Raw genomic sequence first — 20,156 nt, forward strand, 5'->3', positions numbered from 1 at the left:
GAGAACACCCTCTTTATTCTGATGTAATGTCCTCAGGACGACATTGCAGGATGCTTTGCTAGTAAAAGTGCAATTAGCATGCTAAATAATAATGTCTGTGTGATGTCTGTGATTTATGACTTGGTGAATCACAATCTTAGACTAATTTCGACGAACAATAAAGTTATTTTAAGTGTAACAATCTGACCTTTTTAAAAAAGGATTTGCCCCCTGCTGGTCATTAGAAAGAATGCAGATTTAAAGCACTTCCATCTTTTACATACAGTTTATAAAACATGATAGGCCACAGACCATAGATCAGGGAAGTCCAACTCCAGGCCTCAAGGGCCGGTGTCCTGCAGCTTTTAAAAATTATCCTTGATCCAACACAGCTGATTTAAATGACTAAATTAAGTCCTCAACATGCCTTGAAGTTCTCCAGAAGCCTGGTAATGCACTAATCATTTGAGGTGTGTTGACCCAGGGTGAGATCTAAAACCTGCAGGACACCGGCCCTTGAGGCCTGCCCCTGATTTAACACTTGAGTAGAGACTTGAGATAAGACCTGAAAAAAGTTTTGTATGGTAGTCTAAGCATCATAAAGGCACAAAGATTCCCAAAAAAGAGCAAGTGGAAGGTCAGAAACATCACAGAAAGCCATTACGCAGACAATGTTATCTGTGATGGTTAATGACTAATTAATCTGATGGTAAAATACTATTATTACTAGTGATTATCAGAATAATCTTAATCATGTTGCTCACCTAAGGGAGGAGGAATGTCAAATGAGATTCATCTATTGTTAGAAATATAAATAAGTTATACGCAGTCCCCCAAGACAGGAATCTCCTGCTGAGGTTTTCTATGCGCGGTACTGGAAATGCGTAGAGTCCAAGTGGTACAAACTCTATGAATACTCAGCACACTGGAATAGATCAAAGGGAATTATGCAACTGTGCTATGAAACATTAATCACCAGAGAGTGTCATCAGTTTTCCAGCTTCAAGATTGATACACTATGTTTTCCTTGTGTTTTTTTAAACGTGCACATGGATCTGGCAACCACAGATCAAACACAGTGATAATTGAACTATTTTATACCGATTAGTATTTGAAGGTTGTGATGATTCAAAGCAAAAACATTTACCCCATCGGGCAAAATTGAGCTTGAGATCTTTTAATATAAAGAGGAAATGGGATATGAAAATCTTTAAAGTGCTTCTTTCATTTCCAGATGTATCATATGTTCTCGTGACCGGCTGGATAATTCATAAAACAGATACCAGAGACCAAGATACCAAGAAATGTTGAGATTATATTGAATCGAGCTACTTTTACGGAGCGGGCTTCAAGACTGTGCGGAAAGGCAGATGTGGAACGGCAGGTATTCCTGTGAATATCTTTCTAAAAGGCATTTGGAAAACGAAACTTCTAAGGCATTGTGCTTGGTTGGTAAAACAGTAAAACAAGAGTATCTAAGAGTAGCTTTTCACCACTGGATAAAGTGCTTGGACAATAAATAAATGATGATGCTGAGTACAATTCTGACCTGGCTATGCTTCTTCTAGACTGAAAAAGACCAAAGCTGTTAATGCTCAATACTGTCCATGTGCTAAGCATCCAACATTACAAACAGTGCAGATGTTCAGCCAGGAAAGCTATAAAGCCTGGTGCAGCAAATCAGCGTAGCATCCATGGAGGGTAGATGCAGTAGGCCAGGAAATTTCATCATAAAACATCATTAAACAGGTAAAGAGACTTTCAGTAATGACATTTTCCTTTATTCTCTATTAATTGATGAGCTTGACCTAAGAATGGCTAATTATCCTACAGTATTGATCAGAACTGAATCAAACTTACACGCAACGATCACCTGGGTCTGCACACAAACTGTGTTCAAGAATATATTTGCTGTTTTATTTTCCAGCAGCTCTTGAGTTTTTAGTTTAACTTGTGCAAAATGATCAGTCTTCTAAAAAAAACAGTAAAATAAAGAGAAAATTCTGAATCTTTAGACTCAGCATTGGCTCATTGTTTGTGATTAATATGTCACAGCTATGCCACTGATTGCACAGCTTAGAGTCACAGGGCCCATGCTTGTTATCATCAGGCGAGAGGTTTCCACAGAGAAAGCAAAATACTATTTCTCTCATATGTCACTGAACTGTGGGAGAACGCACAAAGTAGACAGGAAGACCCTGCACGAGCAGAAAGTTCAAACCCTCTTACCAAGAGGTGACAGCTGTAACCACTGGACCACTACAGTACAACTTTCTGATAAAACATCTTCATCCACCGGAGAGATTTTCTGGTAGACTTTGCAGATTCGGATTATAAATAGCACCTTTGAGCACAATTCTAGACATATCTTTTCGGCAAATTGGAATTGGGGTAACCAGATGAGAGCACTAACTAAGAGTGGATGGGACCAGGCTAATAAAGCAGATTCATCCTGAAGGTGCTTACTGTGTGCCGCCATTAGAGAATTACAAAGCAAACAAGGTGAAACCTCACCCCGTTTTGCTCCCTTGAACTTGTCTTGCCAAGGTTATTCAATTCTTTATGTATTTGTCACATGTAGTTATAGCTGGTACAACATACAGTGAAATGTTTTTTCTGGCTAAAAAAGTACTCCCCCCGACTGTGCAAACATGCTAAAAAGGATTTTACATAAGCTAAGAAAAAAAGGAAAAGAAACAAAAGTTAAAAGTAAAAAAAAATATATAAAAAAACAATGTAAAAGTCCATATGTTTGTGCTTATAAATATATATCCATGACGTGCAAGATATTGCACTGTAATGATTTGAATGAGAAAACTATAAAAATATACATATTTACATAGTACAGATGTATATAATAAGGTACGGATAAGGTTCAGAGAAGAAAGGTAAAGTGCAAATTATGTACTGTGTGTGAGATTGTCCATCATGTTGTCCGGTTTGTGTTTTGGTTGAGGAGTCTCACAGTTTGTGGGTAAAAACTCCTCCTGAACCTTTCTGTTCTTGTTTTCAGGCTACAGAGGCGCTTCCCTGACCTCAGTGGCCTGAACAGTTTGTAGGCGGGATGGCTAGAATCCCTAATGATCCTGATGGCCCTGGATCTGCACCTTTCAGCATAGATGTCCTGCAGTGCTGGTAGAGATGTTCCCATAGTGCGTTCAGCTGTGCGCACAACCCTCTGCAGGGCTTTCTGTTGCTGTACTGTGCAGTTTCCGTACCACACCATGATGTTGTTGCACAGGATGCTCTCAATGACACCAGTGTAGAAGCTCCTCTGTATATTCTTGGAGATCTTAAACCTCTTTAGACGCCTCAGGTGATAGAGGCGCTGTCTGCCTTTACTAATGAGGAAGTCCGTGTGTGTACTCCAAGTGAGGTCCTCGTTGATGTGGACACCGAGGTATTTGAAGTTGGAGACTCTCTCCACAGGGGTTCCATAGATCTGAATTGGGGTGTGAGTTTTCTCACCTCTCTGTTTTCTGAAGTCAATCACCATCTCCTTTGTTTTACTGATGTTCATGGAGAGGTGATTTGCCTCACACCACTTTGCTAGTCCATCCACCTCACTCTGGTAGGCCGTCTCGTCGTTCCCAGAGATGAGTCCCACCACCACTGTGTCGTCAGCAAACTTCACAATGGAATTAGTGGGGTGTCTGGCCGTGCAGTCCGCGGTGTAGAGGGAGTAGAGAAGGGGGCTCAGTACACATCCCTGGGGGGCCCCTATGTTCAATGAGAGTGTATGGGAGTACACATCCCCTATTCTCACTGACTGTGGTCTCGTGGTCAGGAAGCTATAAATCCACCTGCACAAAGATGTACTGAATCCCAGATCTTGGAGTTTACCCGAGAGGGTGTGGGGCACTATGGTGTTGAATGCTGAGCTGTAATCTATAAACAGCATTCTCACATAGTTCCCACATCCCTCATCTAGATGGCTCAGTGTGGTATGCAGGACCTGTGCTACAGCATCTCCGGTAGATCTGTTTGTCCGGTATGCAAACTGCAGTGAGTCGAAGTCGGGAGGAAGGAGGGAACTGATGAAGGGTTTCATGAGCCTCTCAAAACACTTCATCACTACAGATGTTAGGGCTACTGGGCGATAATCATTTAGGCTGGCTGGGCGGGTGTTCTTCGGGATCGGAACAATCACTGATGTTTTAAAGCAGGTGGGGACTACCTGCTGAGCCAGAGAGGCATTGAAGATGCTAGTGAAAACTGTGGTCAGCTGATCTGCACATACTCTTAGCACACGTCCCGGTATGCTATCTGGTCCCGCTGCCTTCCTGCAGTTTGTTGCCCTCAGAGCTCTCCTCACATCATGCTCAGAGAGTATCAATGGTGCTGGTTCAGCAGCGGGGGCAGGTGCGGAGCTCTGAATTGCTGCCACAGCAGGCACCTCGAAACGCGCAAAAAAGGCATTGAGGTCGTCAGCTAATTCTGGTTTCATACATCTCACAGTGCTGGGTTTATAATCTGTGATTTTTCGTAGCCCGTCCCATATACGTCGGGAGTCACCGTGTTGGAAAAGGTTAGAGGGCGTGTGTCATGAATGTAGATCCTGCTCCCCACGCCCTTGTACAGCGCCGCAGAATTTTGATTGCGGATGCTCATTCATGCCCTCCTCCCATTAGAAAGAAAAATTACGTGACAGACACAAAGAAAAAGAATCACTGAGGTAGTTTTTTAAAAAAGAAGCTTAAGACGAAGAGAAGTTCTATGGAGTCAAAAAGGGACTTAAAATCAAAGAGTAATTGAGAGGACAGGGAAACGGGCTGAGAGGTAGTGAGATAGTAGGATTAGGGCGGGAAGAGTATCTTGTAATGCCGTGCTGAGCAGCGACCTGAAGACTTCTCAGCCGAGCAGTTTGAGCCGTCCTCAGTACGACCTAAACTCACAAAGATGGCTGACCTTTCAGCAATGTCAAATGGCGATTACGCCAAGTGACAAACATCCACATAAGCTATTTTCACACATGCGGCGCAATCCTGAACTTCTATGAAGCTTACCTGAGAGAGGTACATGTGAGAACGCAATTCTCCAGCACAGTCGGTACAAAGTACACGGGACGTCAGATTGCACCTATGTGAGAATAGCTCAGCTAATAGCCAGGAGCATTAACCGACTCCTGCACGCAGCTCCTTCACCAAGCTATTTTCACCCTTCTGAAGAGGACCGTTTCTTCCTGTGTGCCACATGTGAAAAGGAATATAACCCAGCCTGATTTTCCTCAAACAGTTTCCAAGGACAAGCGTGTAAATGTTTAAGTTCACTCTTTAAATGTGCATGACAAAAGCTGGCAGATTTGTACTACATTAGAGGAAAAAGAGAAAGCTGTGACCTCTCATGACCAAAGTGAAGGTAATTCTTGAAAGCACAGCAAAAGCCATCAAAAGCAACCAAAAAAAATCAAACCTAATCAAAGAGAGAAATATCATTTATCAAAGTTTTTTCGATGAACACTGAAGGTCACTGCATGGAAAAGCAAGAAGATAGACAGAGATGCGCGATTAATGTGATTATACTGAACTCAAAAAGGTTGGGGAGTTTACATCTAAATGTCAGAGACATTTACATTTATGAAAGCCCCGCACCAGTGATAAACACCTGTTCACCAAAAGCTCAGTCGACTCAAAGTTTTGGTGAGGAGAATCGGTTTAACCAACACCGAGAGCTGGCCTGAAAGGACGTATCACAACATAATCACGACGAACAGCTCTAGGGTGTTTCTTAATGCAGCTGTTATTCTGATTAATTTACCAAAGGCACAGATGAAGTGGAATATAAAAAAAATAAATAAAAGAATGTAGTGATTAATCACGACCATCACATTTTAAACAGCTCTGTCACAAACACAGTGTGTGAAAACGAAGTTGTTGCCCTGGAAGTTCACGACAGCGTGCGAGCGCGCGAGGCTGAGGGCAGGTAACGAGCCTCCCGACTCTGTGGTAAAATATAAATGAATTATGTCCCGCATCACATCGAGGTTCGCTTTTGTTTCACTTAAGTGATTAATAAGGCTGGATTCAATTAGATACGCTTACTTTTATATGCACCAGTATCATCGCCACTGCCAACAGACTCAGTTTGTTTAGGCTGTTTATATGATTGCATAAACTGACAATTTCCCGCAATAATCCTGTTTACATGACTACACAGAGCCGAGTTGTTTATTTTTGTTCTTAAATGATAAACTGTCTGCTCGCCCCTATCAAATTTAATCAAAACTATTACAATTACAACACTGCTGTATAAAATTATACTGCAATTCATTTTTTGGGGGGTGGAAGCGAAGGGGGATAATTAGAAGCGCAATGCTATTTTTTCTTTTTTTTCTCTTCGTCAGACTAGTTGAAAGGATGGCGATGACTCACGCAGCTGTTGCCCCTCATAACCCAGGGTTTTTGGATTTGGATATAGAGGCAGGACTGCTGGGAAAACAGTTCACAGAGACGGGAGAAAAAGATCTTTTAAAGTGGCTTAGTGTTATACTGAGTTCCTTAGGATGTCCCCAGCTCTAAAAAACCAATCATTTGTAATGCTCGCAAAATAACGGTCCGTGTGCATGGGCGGCATTTTTGGATTGCTTTTTTTTTCCTCCCGGAAGCACCCATGACCTCATTTTCAGCCCTTACTGTTGCTAGGTTACAAAGTACTTCATCCTAAACCATCTTCTTTAAAATTTTCTCCTCCACCATCATTTACTGATTTAATACCATTAAGTTTCATGTGTAACTGGAGTCAATCCTTTGGGTCCAGTGGGTTGGGGCCTGCATGGCTCGGGCTTGTTCTGGCACTTTCTAAAGAATGGGATCTGGAGAATTCAGAGGTGAGTAAACGTTTTGGACTGCATCCCATCCATTATTTTACCAGGGGGGAGGCCAGTGCTGTTGAGTGGTGCCATTGTGCATTGGGGGTAGGCAGAGTGTGCAGCAATGTTTAGGTGGGTAAGTAACGTTCATAGGAAACCCAGGGCCCAAGGTTTTCCAGCAAATCTCTGCATTGTAATAGGATAATCAATGTTATCCATTTTAGTAGTTTTACACAAATCATATTTTAAGATTTGGACACACTAATCTAAAAAACTGTCATCATATCAAAGTTTTTAAATTGCAAAAATGATAAACTGATGGGATGAAAGAGCTCCAAGAAGCTCTCAAATTCAGCATCAAAGGATGTTGTTTTTATCTTGGGGGAGAGAGATGAAGAATACCCAGCAGAGTTATTAAAGGTCAGTTAAAGTTGCATGCCCTCACTATGTTGGAGGAAAAATAAACGGATCCAGCTCTTTAGGGCAAAACGAAGAGATGGAGCTGTAGACATCAAATGTGTTGGCTACTCCCAACTGCCAATTAAAAAAAAAGGAATACCAAAAAGAGAAAAAAAAGTGATAAAAAAAAATGGTGGAGCGCAGCGAGGAGCAAACATCAGATAGGGGGAAGGAAAAAGCCGAGTCGGCTCCCTCCACTCTGACTAAGCACCTGCTCCTGCCTGAATTAGCCCTTTCTTTACTGTTTGGACTCGTCCAAATGAAACTCACTCCCCTCATGACAAATGGACCAAAGCCTCCCACTTCCACTTTTTTTAACACATTATAAAACCCCATGTTTAGTGAGGCACCACTGTGACAGCTATTAATCTGATAGAACCCAGCTCCCGCTTCCAGGCTTCCTGTGGGGCAAAGAATAATAAAAAAAGAAAAACATTGCTGAAAACTTCCAAAGTTCTGGATTCTCCTGGCAAAGCTTGTAGGGGCATAAAGTCTATGGGGTATTCATCTTGGAATCCAAAAGCGGACACGGTTACGGTAGATTCAAACCACTGGCTTGGTCGTGTCAATCCGCTCTTTTATCTCCATCTCCTGAGAGTTACCAATTTTCTCCATGTAGGGAGATACTCTTAAACATTTTTTTTCCCCCCACGCAGGCTTCCTTTTCCATCTAATCACCACAGAGTCTCGTATCGCCACGTCTGGGAGACCCGGGCTTACTCAAAAGGCCGCCAGCTTGAAATTTATTGCAACTAATTGGCCAAAATTGAATGCGGCAGGTTCTTATCAAAGACGATTGGAGTGGGGTTCGGAGGCAGGAAGGCTGAAAAATGAGACAGGATAATGAATGTCAGGTGATGTCATCCAATGCGGGAAAAGAATAGAAAGTGGAAGAAATAAAGCTCTTTGATTTAAAAACTCTCCATGAAAAGAGGGTTACGCCGGGGCAGGCGGCAAACAAGCACAGATGGAAAGGCGGTTTGAATTCCTGCAGTAATCCAAAGAAGTTCTGAATGCGTTTACTGCGTCGCATGTTTGGTTTACAGTAAAATGGAATCTTTATCTTCCCTTTCTGTCAGAGCTTTTATTAATACCCTTTTTGCATATTAACGCCGGCTGCAAAGAAAGAAAAAAACACCTCCCACCATTCTCTATTTGTTCACGCTATTACAACAGGCAGTTGTCTCCCGCTGTGCTCATCGGTCATGTTTTTGTTCTGTAATTGTCAGGTGCTCAACACATAATTGTATCATGGAAAAAACAGCCTCCAACCAAGAGTAAGCAAGACAAACCAATGACTCCTGCATAAACAGAGAAAAGCTGGCGGAGAACACTTGTAGTTGAGAAGGAACAATGCCAAATATCGCCTCGATGCAATCTAATAAAATATATATAAACCTATTTCTTAGCCCGTTGGGAATCAGATCAATAAAGGTAGTGGATCTATATATGTATATACATATAACAAAGTGCTAGAGTGCTTCTTTCTTATTGAATCTGCCTGATTGAAGTTAGCAAGCGAGGAACACCTGGGTGATATTCTGACATTAATGCAAATGTAAATGTATTAAGTCATCTGACAGCTCTTTGTTTCGGGAGTTAAATGTTTATGCAAACCCTGATTTTAAACAACACGGGCCACTTGTGGTACGGCTTTAAAGTCGTGCCTGAACAATGACTGCATTACGCTCACATCTGCTCGGCATTATAATCGCTCTCGATGCCAGCAGCAGCTGTCTGTTATATTAAAGCTTCATAAATACTTAAAGCTACTTGTGCCGTGTAATTTTGCTTGCTTTTCTGCTTTCTTTGAGCGTTGCACTTTCATCAGAGATATCTTCACTCTCTAGTTTTTGGCCGGGGGCCAAAATCACCCAATCTTACATTTCTTATAATGCAACTTGATTTAATCTTTCGTCAGCTCATTCTGAAAGCTTACACCTGCAGTTTGTCATGCAGGGTTTTCTGATAAAAATGTTAGGCTCGGTCCAGGCTCAGATCATGATCATCACATCGAGAGTTATGGAAGACACTGTAAAGCTGTTTCACAGGGAGAGCTGTACATAAACAGCATGGACTGGGTGAAATTTAATACTGACATCATGCTGGGTTTTTTCCTACTTTTGTTTTTTGTACTTTCAGGGATGTAAGTATAAGGAGACATTTACTGTAAATAGATGTAGACAGCCAGAAAACTTGACCTGTTGACATACAGTACAGTACAAAAGTCATGTATTAACCCTTACTTTGATTTATTTTGTTACGATAATGGAAATTAGTTACCTAGACTTATTAAAATACATGCAAACATACATGGAAATACAGTATATGAGGAGAAACAGAATTTGGACCATTGTAACAAGCTTCAAAGTCAATATTTAGTTTGACGACCTTGATTCTTTACCAGAGAATGAAACCTATTAGTCGAGCTTTCTTGTCATTTCTTAAAGTAATATTTCTCCAGACTTCTTGAAGGATATTCAAAGCTCTTTTTTCCAATGCTGGCTGTCCTTTGTTCTGTTCTCTATCGCGATGATCCCACACTGCTTCAGTAATGTTGAGGTTCAGGCTCTGGCGAGTATTTCATTGTATGTTTTTCTATCCAGGTACACTTTTACTGCATTGGCAGTGTGTTTAGGATCATTGTCATACTGAAAAATAAAGCCACAGCCAATCAGACACCTCCCAGATTGTACTGGACTGTGGCTCAAAATCAGATGGTACTTTTCTGTGTTCATAATGCCATCAGTTTTAAAATGGATCCCCAGTCCCACTGGCTGAAATCCAACCCCAAACCATGACACAGCTTCACCCATGTTTTTCAAATGACTGTAGTCACTCACTTTTCCTACCTCTCTCCTGACCTCAATTGCTCCATAAGACTGGTTGCCACTAATTTAAAGTCCAGTCTTTGTGTAAATTGGCATACTTCAGGTATTTGGCTTGTTGACAGCCACCCTTTTCACTGAGACCATTTCTGTTGAGGCTTCGACGAACAGGAGATGGATCAACCGAAAGGCCAGATGCATCTCGCAGGTCCTGTGTTAGCTCTTTGCTGGATTGTTTTTTTCCCATTTCGTAAAGACATTATTTCCACTGTTCATCTGCTACAGGTACGTCTCTTCAGTTTTTTCAGCAATCTTCAGCAAGAGGCTCCACACCATGGACAAGCCAAGTTTTCAAGTTAATAGCAGCCAATGTTCAAAGAAAAACGTTGAAAGATCTTCAGAAAGCCTGGAGAACTCTGCTTAAGACCAGTTTAAAAAATTACAACAAGCCCAGCTCCTGAGGGCTGGCTCAATACTTTTGCACAACACTCGGTTTCTAATTATTTCCTTTTTGACAAACAGCTGTGATGATCAAAGATTTGAAGCACATAAGGATAAAATCAAAAACAATGCCAAGGGTTATAAGGCAGATACTGCAGTCGCCACCCTCTTTGCTGAGGGGATATCAGCACAGATGTGCTTGTTTTTTAAGCTATTAGGAATTACAGGTGCTAGGTCTGTGTTTTGTAAATATCACAACCAGTTAGCCTGAATAACTAATCCTCGTTTGGTCAGTGAAGAATACTGGTTCTTTAATCTGACGTTGAGCTAAATCAGTTAACAGGAACTGTTACTTTAAAGCCTTATGAAGGAAAAAAAGGCGTCAGCGTGTTTCTTCTCAGCGTTTGCACTTTGAGTCCCACGCACGGCCCATTTGCCAAAGACTACGTGTTTTCTTCCAATAAATCATACGTCCCTAATATCCTCCGGAAGCCGATTCTTCAGTTAATCCCACTCTCCTTCTCAAACAAATATCTCATTCAAATCCTCCAACGCTGAAATAAGGTCACAGGAGAAGGATAATGAGAACTGCTACGTATGGGGAAGATCATCGTCAAAGGCGAGAGGATCCTCCCATCTGCTTTTCGCTCCTTATCCCTTAATCACACTTGTCCCTCGGTCAGCACGAGGTTCCATCCGTCATTTGTCTCACGCATTCCCATCCAAGTGCGCTGGGATTGTTTGTTTTCCTCGTGCACGTCATTAACATGAAGTTTGTCAAATGTCAGCTGTCATGCGGCCGGCGGGGTGAAATCACAGGTTGTGTTAATTTAGTTTTGCTGTTCCTCGCGGGACTTATCACGCTGTGACATCCATTAACCTTCATCGTTAGTGTCATCTGCACCAAACACAACACGCTCCATGTCAAAAATACATTTTGTTCTTCTATTTTTTGTTCTGTAAAATGACAAGTGTGACGGCGCAGCGGTGCGAAGGATCCCAGGGAGGCTACAGAAAAGAAATAAAGTGCATATGGAAGAAAAAAGACCAAAAACAGATCAGAACATGTAGGTGTTTAGATGTGTATGTGTTGAAAGGGGGGGAGTTGCTCCATCCTGACCTGCTTTTCTCCTTCAGGGGTCGTACACAAGCCTGCCACAATGCTATCAGCTGTCCCTTAAGGTGGCTGCTGAGGTCTACTGAGATATAAGGTGATATATAGCTTTGATATAGCCTGTAATTACTTGCCGTGAAGGCCACACCGCCTTCGGGAAAAGAAAAGGGGAACACACAAAAAAAAAGGGTGGAGAGAGAGACAGAGAGACAGAGACACTGGGGCTCTGATGAGAAAAGGGTCAGTCTTGTTTGATAGCACAAGTGGCCAGCCTCTCCAGCGATTTCACACAGGGAAGTGGCACTAGATGTATACACGTGTTTGAAAGAGGGCAGATTCAACAGATACCTCAGCTGCAGAGAATCGCCTGTGAAAGTGTCCCACGGGGGAATGGCGATGATTGCAAAAAAAAAAAATCACAGCGGCGTGTGTGCACACACTATGCAAATGGTGTCAAATTGTGCTAAATTAAAGCTCGGTACCATGTTTCAATTACAGTATCATTAGCCTCCATCTAGCTTTCAGCACAGCACCACCTATAAGTGACATGTTTATCCAGAGGCTATGGATTCTGCACATCCGCAGTGTTCAAAGCACAAAAGGGGGGGAATAGCTAATGAAAGAGACCCATTCATTTCACCCTGTCACAGGATGGTGCGAGACAACCTTCATTTCAAGATGCATTACAGCGCTCGCGAGCTCAGTGACGCGCTATCACTCACATACAGAGTGCTATTAGCTCTCGCTTAAAAGACTGTAATGGAACCAAACACCTTACCAAAGTAGCTCTTTTATATGGCTTTATAAGTGGGCTAAACTGAAGCAGGTAGAGTTTGGGTTTGATAGCTGAATAACAATGGGGCTCTTCTTAGTGGTTGGTGAGGCGGGTGGAGGAGGGCTGAGCTGGCTAAATGTGTGTTGACAGCGCAAGCGAGCCAGTGACATGGCTGCACTTTTACCAGCGATGGACGCAAGCCTGGCACACAGACTAAGCCTGCAGCAGCGTGGCTCATCTTCAGACGCTACGTGAATGCTAACAACAGGGCTCGGCGGTCACCACGACTTAACTGGTGCCAGCAGGAGAGGCAGGTGGTACACAGGCCATAGTGGGATAAAAAGAGTGCCGAGTACCACAAGAGGAAAATAGCATGAGACCATTCACGAGTATGCCAATTAGTTTTTAACCAGATTAAGGTGACTGTGTTACTAAAACCACTTCTTCAAGTTAAATTGAGAGATTAGAAAGATTAGTCAACGTTTTTTCCCCTTAGTCAGCCGCCTACACTTGTTTCAACAGTCCGCAGTTTTAACAGCCACAACATAAAACTATCATTCATCAGCATTTTATGCATGCAGGAAATTTAATCAAACTTCAGGAAAGAAAATAAACTCTGATCACCTAGTTTCTCTAGTATCTTTCCATTGACTGTATGTTTTTCTATCCAGGTATGCTTTTACTGCACTGGCAGTGTGTTTGGAATCGTCGTCATACTGGAAAACCAAGCCACTGCCGATCAGTCACACTCCAGATGAAACATCAAAAATCTGACAATATTTTTCTGCGTTCATAACTCAATTCTAATTTTGACATGATTCCAAAATGCAAAACTTTCCAAAAAATGTCCAATGAATTCTGCAGTCCATAAGACCTGTTGCCATTGATTTTCAGTAATTTGGCATACCTTAGCTTTTCCCCCACCCCACCGTTTCCCTTCCTTCCCTTCCTTAAGCTTCTTGACAGCCACCGTTCCTCTGAGACCATTGCAGTTAAAAGGACTGCACTGAAATGAGCTAATGTTCAAAGGGAAACTTTGAAAGGCCTGCAGAACTATTGCTCAGGTCTTGGAAGCAAAGTATAAAGAATTTAGACTTTTGCACAGTACTGTACATCAAGATTTATTTTTTTTAGGAAGTGTCCCTGTGCTCGTTTCTAGGTCTATATTTTTATTCTTGGACTCTACTACTCTTTCACCTTTTATTAAAGCCCATTCCAATTTTTCAAACAGAAGGTTTGAAAAACAAATAGGAGGGAACGCTGTGTTTGTGATGACCATTTCATGGGTATCGCCTCCCTTTGACATTTTAGTTCCAAAAGTAGGGAAAACTATCTAAGACAGATCATTTAGAGAAGTTTTTGCTTCACAGGTTCCTGACATTGGTCTTATTATTTGCAACTTTGGCCATGTTTCCTATGAGCGTCCAGGACTTTAACAGTATATACATGATAATAAAAGAAAAAGCCAATATGTCTCCTTTCACCATTTGCTCAAAGCATTTGAGGAAGTTTTATATACTCTAAAAATGGAACAAAGACTTTGATTTACTGACAGATGGTGGTCATTTCTACACAGAACAAACTCAAGTCAGCTCTAAGTGAGTCAGAGTAAGCTTCACAGTTGGTCTTGTCAGCACCAAGCTGTGAGTGTTGATCCCCGCTGTTCTTGAGGACCACAACTGCAGCTTTAGGGAATACCATTTATATTAAACACTGTCCATATTTGCAAGATGCCTTATAGATTGCATCACTCTGGCTGAAGTCTAAACAGTGTCTGCCATACTTCAGAATGAGAACGCATCTGTGGGGTTTTGAATAATTAGCAGAAAGGTTACGCAGGAAGTCAGATATTCGTTAGTTTATCTGTTGGAGTTTAACCAATAACCTATTTTACTGACTGTAGGGCTGTTTTTGACAGGCCTGTTGCACATGTTTGCTTCGCTCGTGTACTATAACACAGACCTGTATGTTATTTTATTATGTTATTCTTTTTGATGCTTATATTTCGTCTTCTTTTTCTTTGCAAGCTACATATTCATGGTATCAGACAATAAGCCAATAACCAGCCACAGGCACTAATAGTGTCATTGTTTGCCAAACATATATTTAAAAGACATGCATGACATACTTAATCGAATCCAGAAACAACAACGTACGTGTAACGTACACGAAATATCTGTATAAGCGTATCCGTAACGTATACGTTATGTAGCTGTTTGAGATCAGCTGCCAAACACAATATATATAATTTAAGGACTTGAGTGTTTTAAAAATTATTCCCAAAAGTTCTACAGATGTGTATGTTGTAAATTTCATTCAGATTGATTAAGTTATCTAGGAGGAGTTGGCGAACAGACGTACACTACGATTAGAGTAAGACACTTTCAGCACTACTAGTCAGTTATTACGTTAAAAGAAGTGCCGTTCAACACAAATGTTTCATTCGTGGTTCTTTAAAAAGAATATATATTTAATCCAGCCAAGTTCTGTATTATGTGTGTTTTTGTAGCCTAACAAATTAGCTCGGTAATCAAATACCTCATGAAAGCCACAATCAGGGGGAAATCAGGTTACTGGAAACCATGTAAATGCTCTAATCAGACTATTACCTTGTTTGCATTGTTTCCAGTGATTAGGCTATGGACAGAGACAGGAAAGTATGAGGTGAAGAAGGAACGTCTTTTAGTTAGTCAACTAAAAAATAAAAAGACATGAATATCCATAATCTCCCTGTCCTGGCTTTGGCCTTATCTTTGTCTGTTCTAACTGCTTGTTTCTCTTTCAGGCTCATTTTCCTTTTTAACCCCAATGAGCTTAGACGCAGGTGCCTAGCAACGCCTGTGACAGCTCGACAGTGAAATAGTCGGAGGTGGCCATTCATTTGTTGTGCTAACCCCCGCATGCTAATGCCTAGCTGTGTCACTAAAGCCACGACCACATCCCTTCTTTGCCACCCTCCCTCCCAGTTCCAATTCATGCTACCCACACCTTTCATCCACTCAGCAGCTTCCTCTCCCAAGACAAAGTGCCCTGGCTCTGAATCAGGTTGTAGTTCCCTTTAAGCATCATTGAGACACCCCCGGTAGAAATGAGATGCTAAAAAGACACACTTGTCCCTGCTACTTTATGCTAGTTTTGTGTTCTTGACAGTTGCAGGACCCGTTGATTCATTCCTGCAGGGATTTTCGTCTGAGTGGGCGGCTCGGAGAACAAAGGAGCTACAGGGTGCATCAATTATCTGACAACATGTTTCAAACTACCTCGTTTTAGCATCGGCTGCTTTTCACACAGCTGATTATTTGAACTCTATGTTACCAAACTAAAAAGCAAAGAGCAATAGTTTGATAAAGCCCAAACGTCCATTAGTATTCTCAAGGGGCCGTGACCAATCTGGAACTAAAGCTCTGGAAATAAGTAGAGGTGAACATACATTCAGCTTTGGAAATAAAATGAGGCAGACAAAGTCAATGCAGAGCAGCAATTTAGATAAAGTCCATCGCTTCTGAGTGCTCAAGGGTGTTTTGACCTCAAAGGCAAGGGAAACCATGCTTAGAATGATAGCAGATAGGAGTTTTTATTCTGCTCTTAAGTGCTGCAGTAAGTCAACAACACACCAAAGACTGACTATATGCATATTCACTCGGCACTCTCCCTGAGCTCCCCGTTCACTGCTTTCATACAACTTGCTTCAAACACTGAAAACTTGTTTATATATTGCCTTAATGTTAGCAATCTATTACACGCAAAAAGCCGAAGTACAGTAAGAGCATCCTCGCTCTCTGGCCTGACAAATAGGCCTCCATGTCCCGGTTTCTGCACAACAGGCTCATAACTCTGAAAACAAAGCTCACTTCTGGCAGTGAAACTCATCACACATGTTTCTTCTGCTTTAACAAATAACCTGTTCATATTATTTGTAATGATCATTGATTTGTGTCAGTTTAAATTTATGGCTGGCACAGATTAGCAGCCAGGTATGGTGAGGTTTGTGGTTAATGCTGCTTGTGGCTCACTCGTTTTCTCAGTCAAATTAATCCATAACAGAGAAAAGTGTATGCACTATACCCTACCCTAATAATCTGCTCTGCATTCATTTTGTGGCTTTGTTAACTTGGAGCTCTGTTTTATACTTTTAACAAATCTCAAGGGCTGGTCTCAAACCAGACCCAAATAGTATTGAAATAAAGTGTGTACATTCTTGGGAGTAAGTAAAATATATTAAAAAAGCTACTCTTTTAAGAAAACATGTTTCAAAAAGAAGACATTTTTAATTTTTTATTAAATATCAGCAATCCTCAGGTGTGAATTAAAGTATTTCTCATTAACACAAGACTGGTTGATTATGTTTTCAAGATATGGCAATTATTTAAGAGCAAAAAGCAATTTGTTTCCTCTGAGCATGCCTGTGTGTGAACACGTACATATTCATGCATGCAAATAGTCTCAAGCTAGTCTTCTGAATGGGAGCCCAAACAACCTATCATTATTATTATTATCATCATCTGCTGTGGTCAACAATACACCTTTAAAATGAGTGCATATAAAAAGACCTTGCATCGTGGCCCTGGATTTCTTTTAGCGATGCTGCATAAAAGAAAGAAAATAGACTGGGAATGTGTTTTAAATTCTCTTTTTCATCCAAGGATAGAAAAAAACATAACTATACTGCATCTATTATGCATATTTTTCAATCGTCATTATGACCCTTTTCCACCACAATTCTTGGAAACGGTGTAGGAGGGTTTTTGGATCTTGTAATTTCGTTCTAAAGCTAAGTATGTACAGTTTTGACTACTTCCTGTTTAGTAGACTTTGGAGAACACACTGCACGGTTAAGTTTGTAACCCACAATGAAGTGAAAGCTAGCAAAGTAGGCTAATAAGCTTTCAGTGGGAAGGCGGTTTTAGGTTATTTATATCAGCTCCCATGGGAGCTGTAGCTTCCATAGACTGTATATAAAATATGGATGTAGCCTCCAAATTATCTATGATTTTGTCTTCTAGCATAATGAATACTCAGCGTTAGATTTATGACCATTGCTATAAAAGTTTCTGTGGACAGATGTGACCACTTTTAGACGGAAAAAAGCTAAGTAGAGTTAGCCTGCTAGCTAAGCTAATGCTACCACTTAGCTAACACTAACAGTTAGCTTTGCTAGCAAGCTGCATCCATACACTCTATAGATTAATTACATAGACACTAATAGGATCTAATTAGTGTTAAGAAACAAATAAGATGCTAGATTTTCACTCAGCAAATGTGACTTCTTAGACTTCCCACTTTATTTGTCACATAACAGCATTTAAAATGGTTGGTTCTCCAAACAGAACCAACACCCATGAAGAAAAGTAGTCCAGTTACTTGGCTCTCCTGACCTAAAAACTAACAGGCAGAACCATCTATAGCCACCTGTGTTTGCATTTACCTGTCAGCCCTTAATGTACATTTTAAGCCTCATAGAAAATAAAATGCAGCTATGAAAGGGAAAATTAGCTACAACCATTTTCATCCTGAACTGTAAACATGTTCGTTTGTACAGCAGGAACCTTTAACACAGGTGTCTACGGGGAAGTACTCAAGTTTTTTTTACTTCATCACTTTTTAACCTGGTTAAGTCCTCAGTGTGAAATTAAGTTTCATAGCAAAGCTGATTGCTATAATTCAGCTTGAACTCTTAAATATTAATTATATAGCCGATTAAGAATATTTACTACAATTCAGACAAATTTATGTCCGTACCTTTGAGACATGATCTTGTATGCATCTGGAAGGTAACACCGTGTGTTCTCCATCTGTGCTGGGTCTGCGTCGCAGATCTTATCATCAGTGCGGCCGTAGTTGGCGCTTTCGATCAGGATGACGTCAGTGCCCGGGCACCGTAGCTCAATGGGGTAGCTCTCGCACGACAGCTCCCTCCTCACCACCGCCATGGGGATGGGTGCTCGACTGAAGGCTGAAAGAATACAAAATAAATAAATAAATCAGTGTGTGAGAATTTCCGTTTTCTTCTTACCGGTGAAAATATTTCTACAAATAAGTGTTAAAGCAACTTCATACTGCAGTTGTGGTTAGCTCAGACCTGCATTTTTTTTAAAAAGTGTATACTACTGCAGGAAAATACAATCAAAAGGTCTGACACAGAGGCATAGGTGAAGAGGTTAGCCACCCTTTTCTAGAGAGTGTGGGTGGTTAGGACGCTGCTTGTTTGGAGTGGGAGGATGAGCGCTAACACAGGGGCCCCGGAGAGGCCAGGAGCTGTCGAAAGAGAGAGTCGGAGATACTACACAGATCAAACATAAGGAAATGGACACGGTGTTTGCTTTTGGCTGTGAGAAAATAAACATTCATTACATGGGCACTCAACTGAGAAATTAGAGACAGGCAGAAACACAAAGGCAAAGGATCCACAGCAGAGTGTGGCCCAAGTAAATTGTTGAAATTTCCCTCTAGACTAAAATCTATAAATCATAAGAAGCGCCAGATTCTTTGTTTTTTAAGGTGAAACAATGCCTTTCAGTTAGACAACACAAAGGCGAGAGGCAGGAGGTCAAAAGGTGGCCCTGTGCCTCAAGCCAAAAATGGGAGTCAAATTGGCAAAAATACGCTGTTTACTGCAGAGCCAAAATGGCCGGGAGACCCCAGTGAGGCTGAGAGGCGGCCGTCCAAAGGTTGCCATTTTTTCCCTTTCCTCTGACACGCACGCACATCTGCGGAGACTCACAGTCGCGCACGACGCATGTGCAGAGCAGTCTGGAGAAGTTCTGTGTTTACAGCGAGAATAAAAAATGAGCGAGAAGCGTAAACATTGGCCTGAGTGACTGCAGGAGGACTGTGGCAGTTACGGATTTCTATAAACATCCTTTCAGACGAGTGTCTGAACTGAAAAAGCCAGCGCTGGATGACATGGAACACAGACATTCATCAGGGAGGACAGATGGAGAAAAAGAGGCACACGGAGTGAATCCACATGTGAAAACGAGAGTGGGTGATACCACATGTATCTCTAAAACTCCAAACGTGGCCCCAATGTGTCACTCGTGTGTGTTTGTGACAGTATGTATACAATAAAGAGCTATGTATGAATGTGAATGGAGAAGAGCGCTATGCGAGTGCAGTCCATTTACCACGAGCTCATTTTGACCTTGGAAACAACAACAGCGACAATAATCTCACCACAAGGTCCTTTTAATCATTCCTCCGCAGCCTTCAATCATATCATAAATACGCCATCAGCAAGTCGAGTGCAACTGCTGCAGATACAAGAAGTCTCCATTTAAAAAGCTCAAATGGGAAAAATTCTTACTTTTAAGGTCACGCAATTGAAAACTCCTGAAAAAAGACAATTAATGAAAGGATCCACATCAGTCACAGTTATTTAAATCCACGATCACAGAGCGTACTTGTCTGTAAAGCACAAACCAGTGTTATTTGCTAATGAAAATCCTAGAATAGGTGATAGCATACAAACCAAGATAACTGAACCTTTTGTCAGTTTTAAATATATATTTATGGCATCCATCACCTTGGGTGTGAAGCGGCAAATGCTTAAGTAATAAACAGCTGCGTCTGAGATGTGTGAAGTGTACAATTTTCATCCATCGCTCTCTCGTTTTTCCTCACCCTTTTGCAGCCATCTCATTGTTTGGTTGTGATTCACACAAGAAACAAAGCAAAGCACTAACAATGACGGTTTTCTGACGGAAGTTACATTCAAGTTCGTCCAGCGCTGTGCCACCGCGCTTGGCTCGTTTC

General features: G+C 41.5%; 1 protein-coding gene across 3 annotated transcripts in view; it reads right to left on the reverse strand.

Annotated features, from left to right (window-relative positions):
* Positions 1-20,156, reverse strand: part of LOC146636642 (adhesion G protein-coupled receptor L3) — a 268,557-nt gene that overhangs the window by 147,935 nt on the left and 100,466 nt on the right. For all 3 annotated transcript variants that reach the window (XM_085349627.1, XM_085349626.1, XM_085349628.1), the window contains exon 4: positions 18,144-18,357. In XM_085349627.1, coding sequence (XP_085205753.1) covers positions 18,144-18,357 — 214 coding nt within the window. The remainder of the gene's footprint in view (positions 1-18,143; positions 18,358-20,156) is intronic.

Source organism: Diplotaxodon limnothrissa, linkage group LG3, assembly GCF_057381915.1.
Source record: "Diplotaxodon limnothrissa isolate DT_005_m linkage group LG3, D_limnothrissa_male_GT1.1, whole genome shotgun sequence".
Classification (NCBI taxonomy): Eukaryota; Metazoa; Chordata; class Actinopteri; order Cichliformes; family Cichlidae; genus Diplotaxodon; species Diplotaxodon limnothrissa.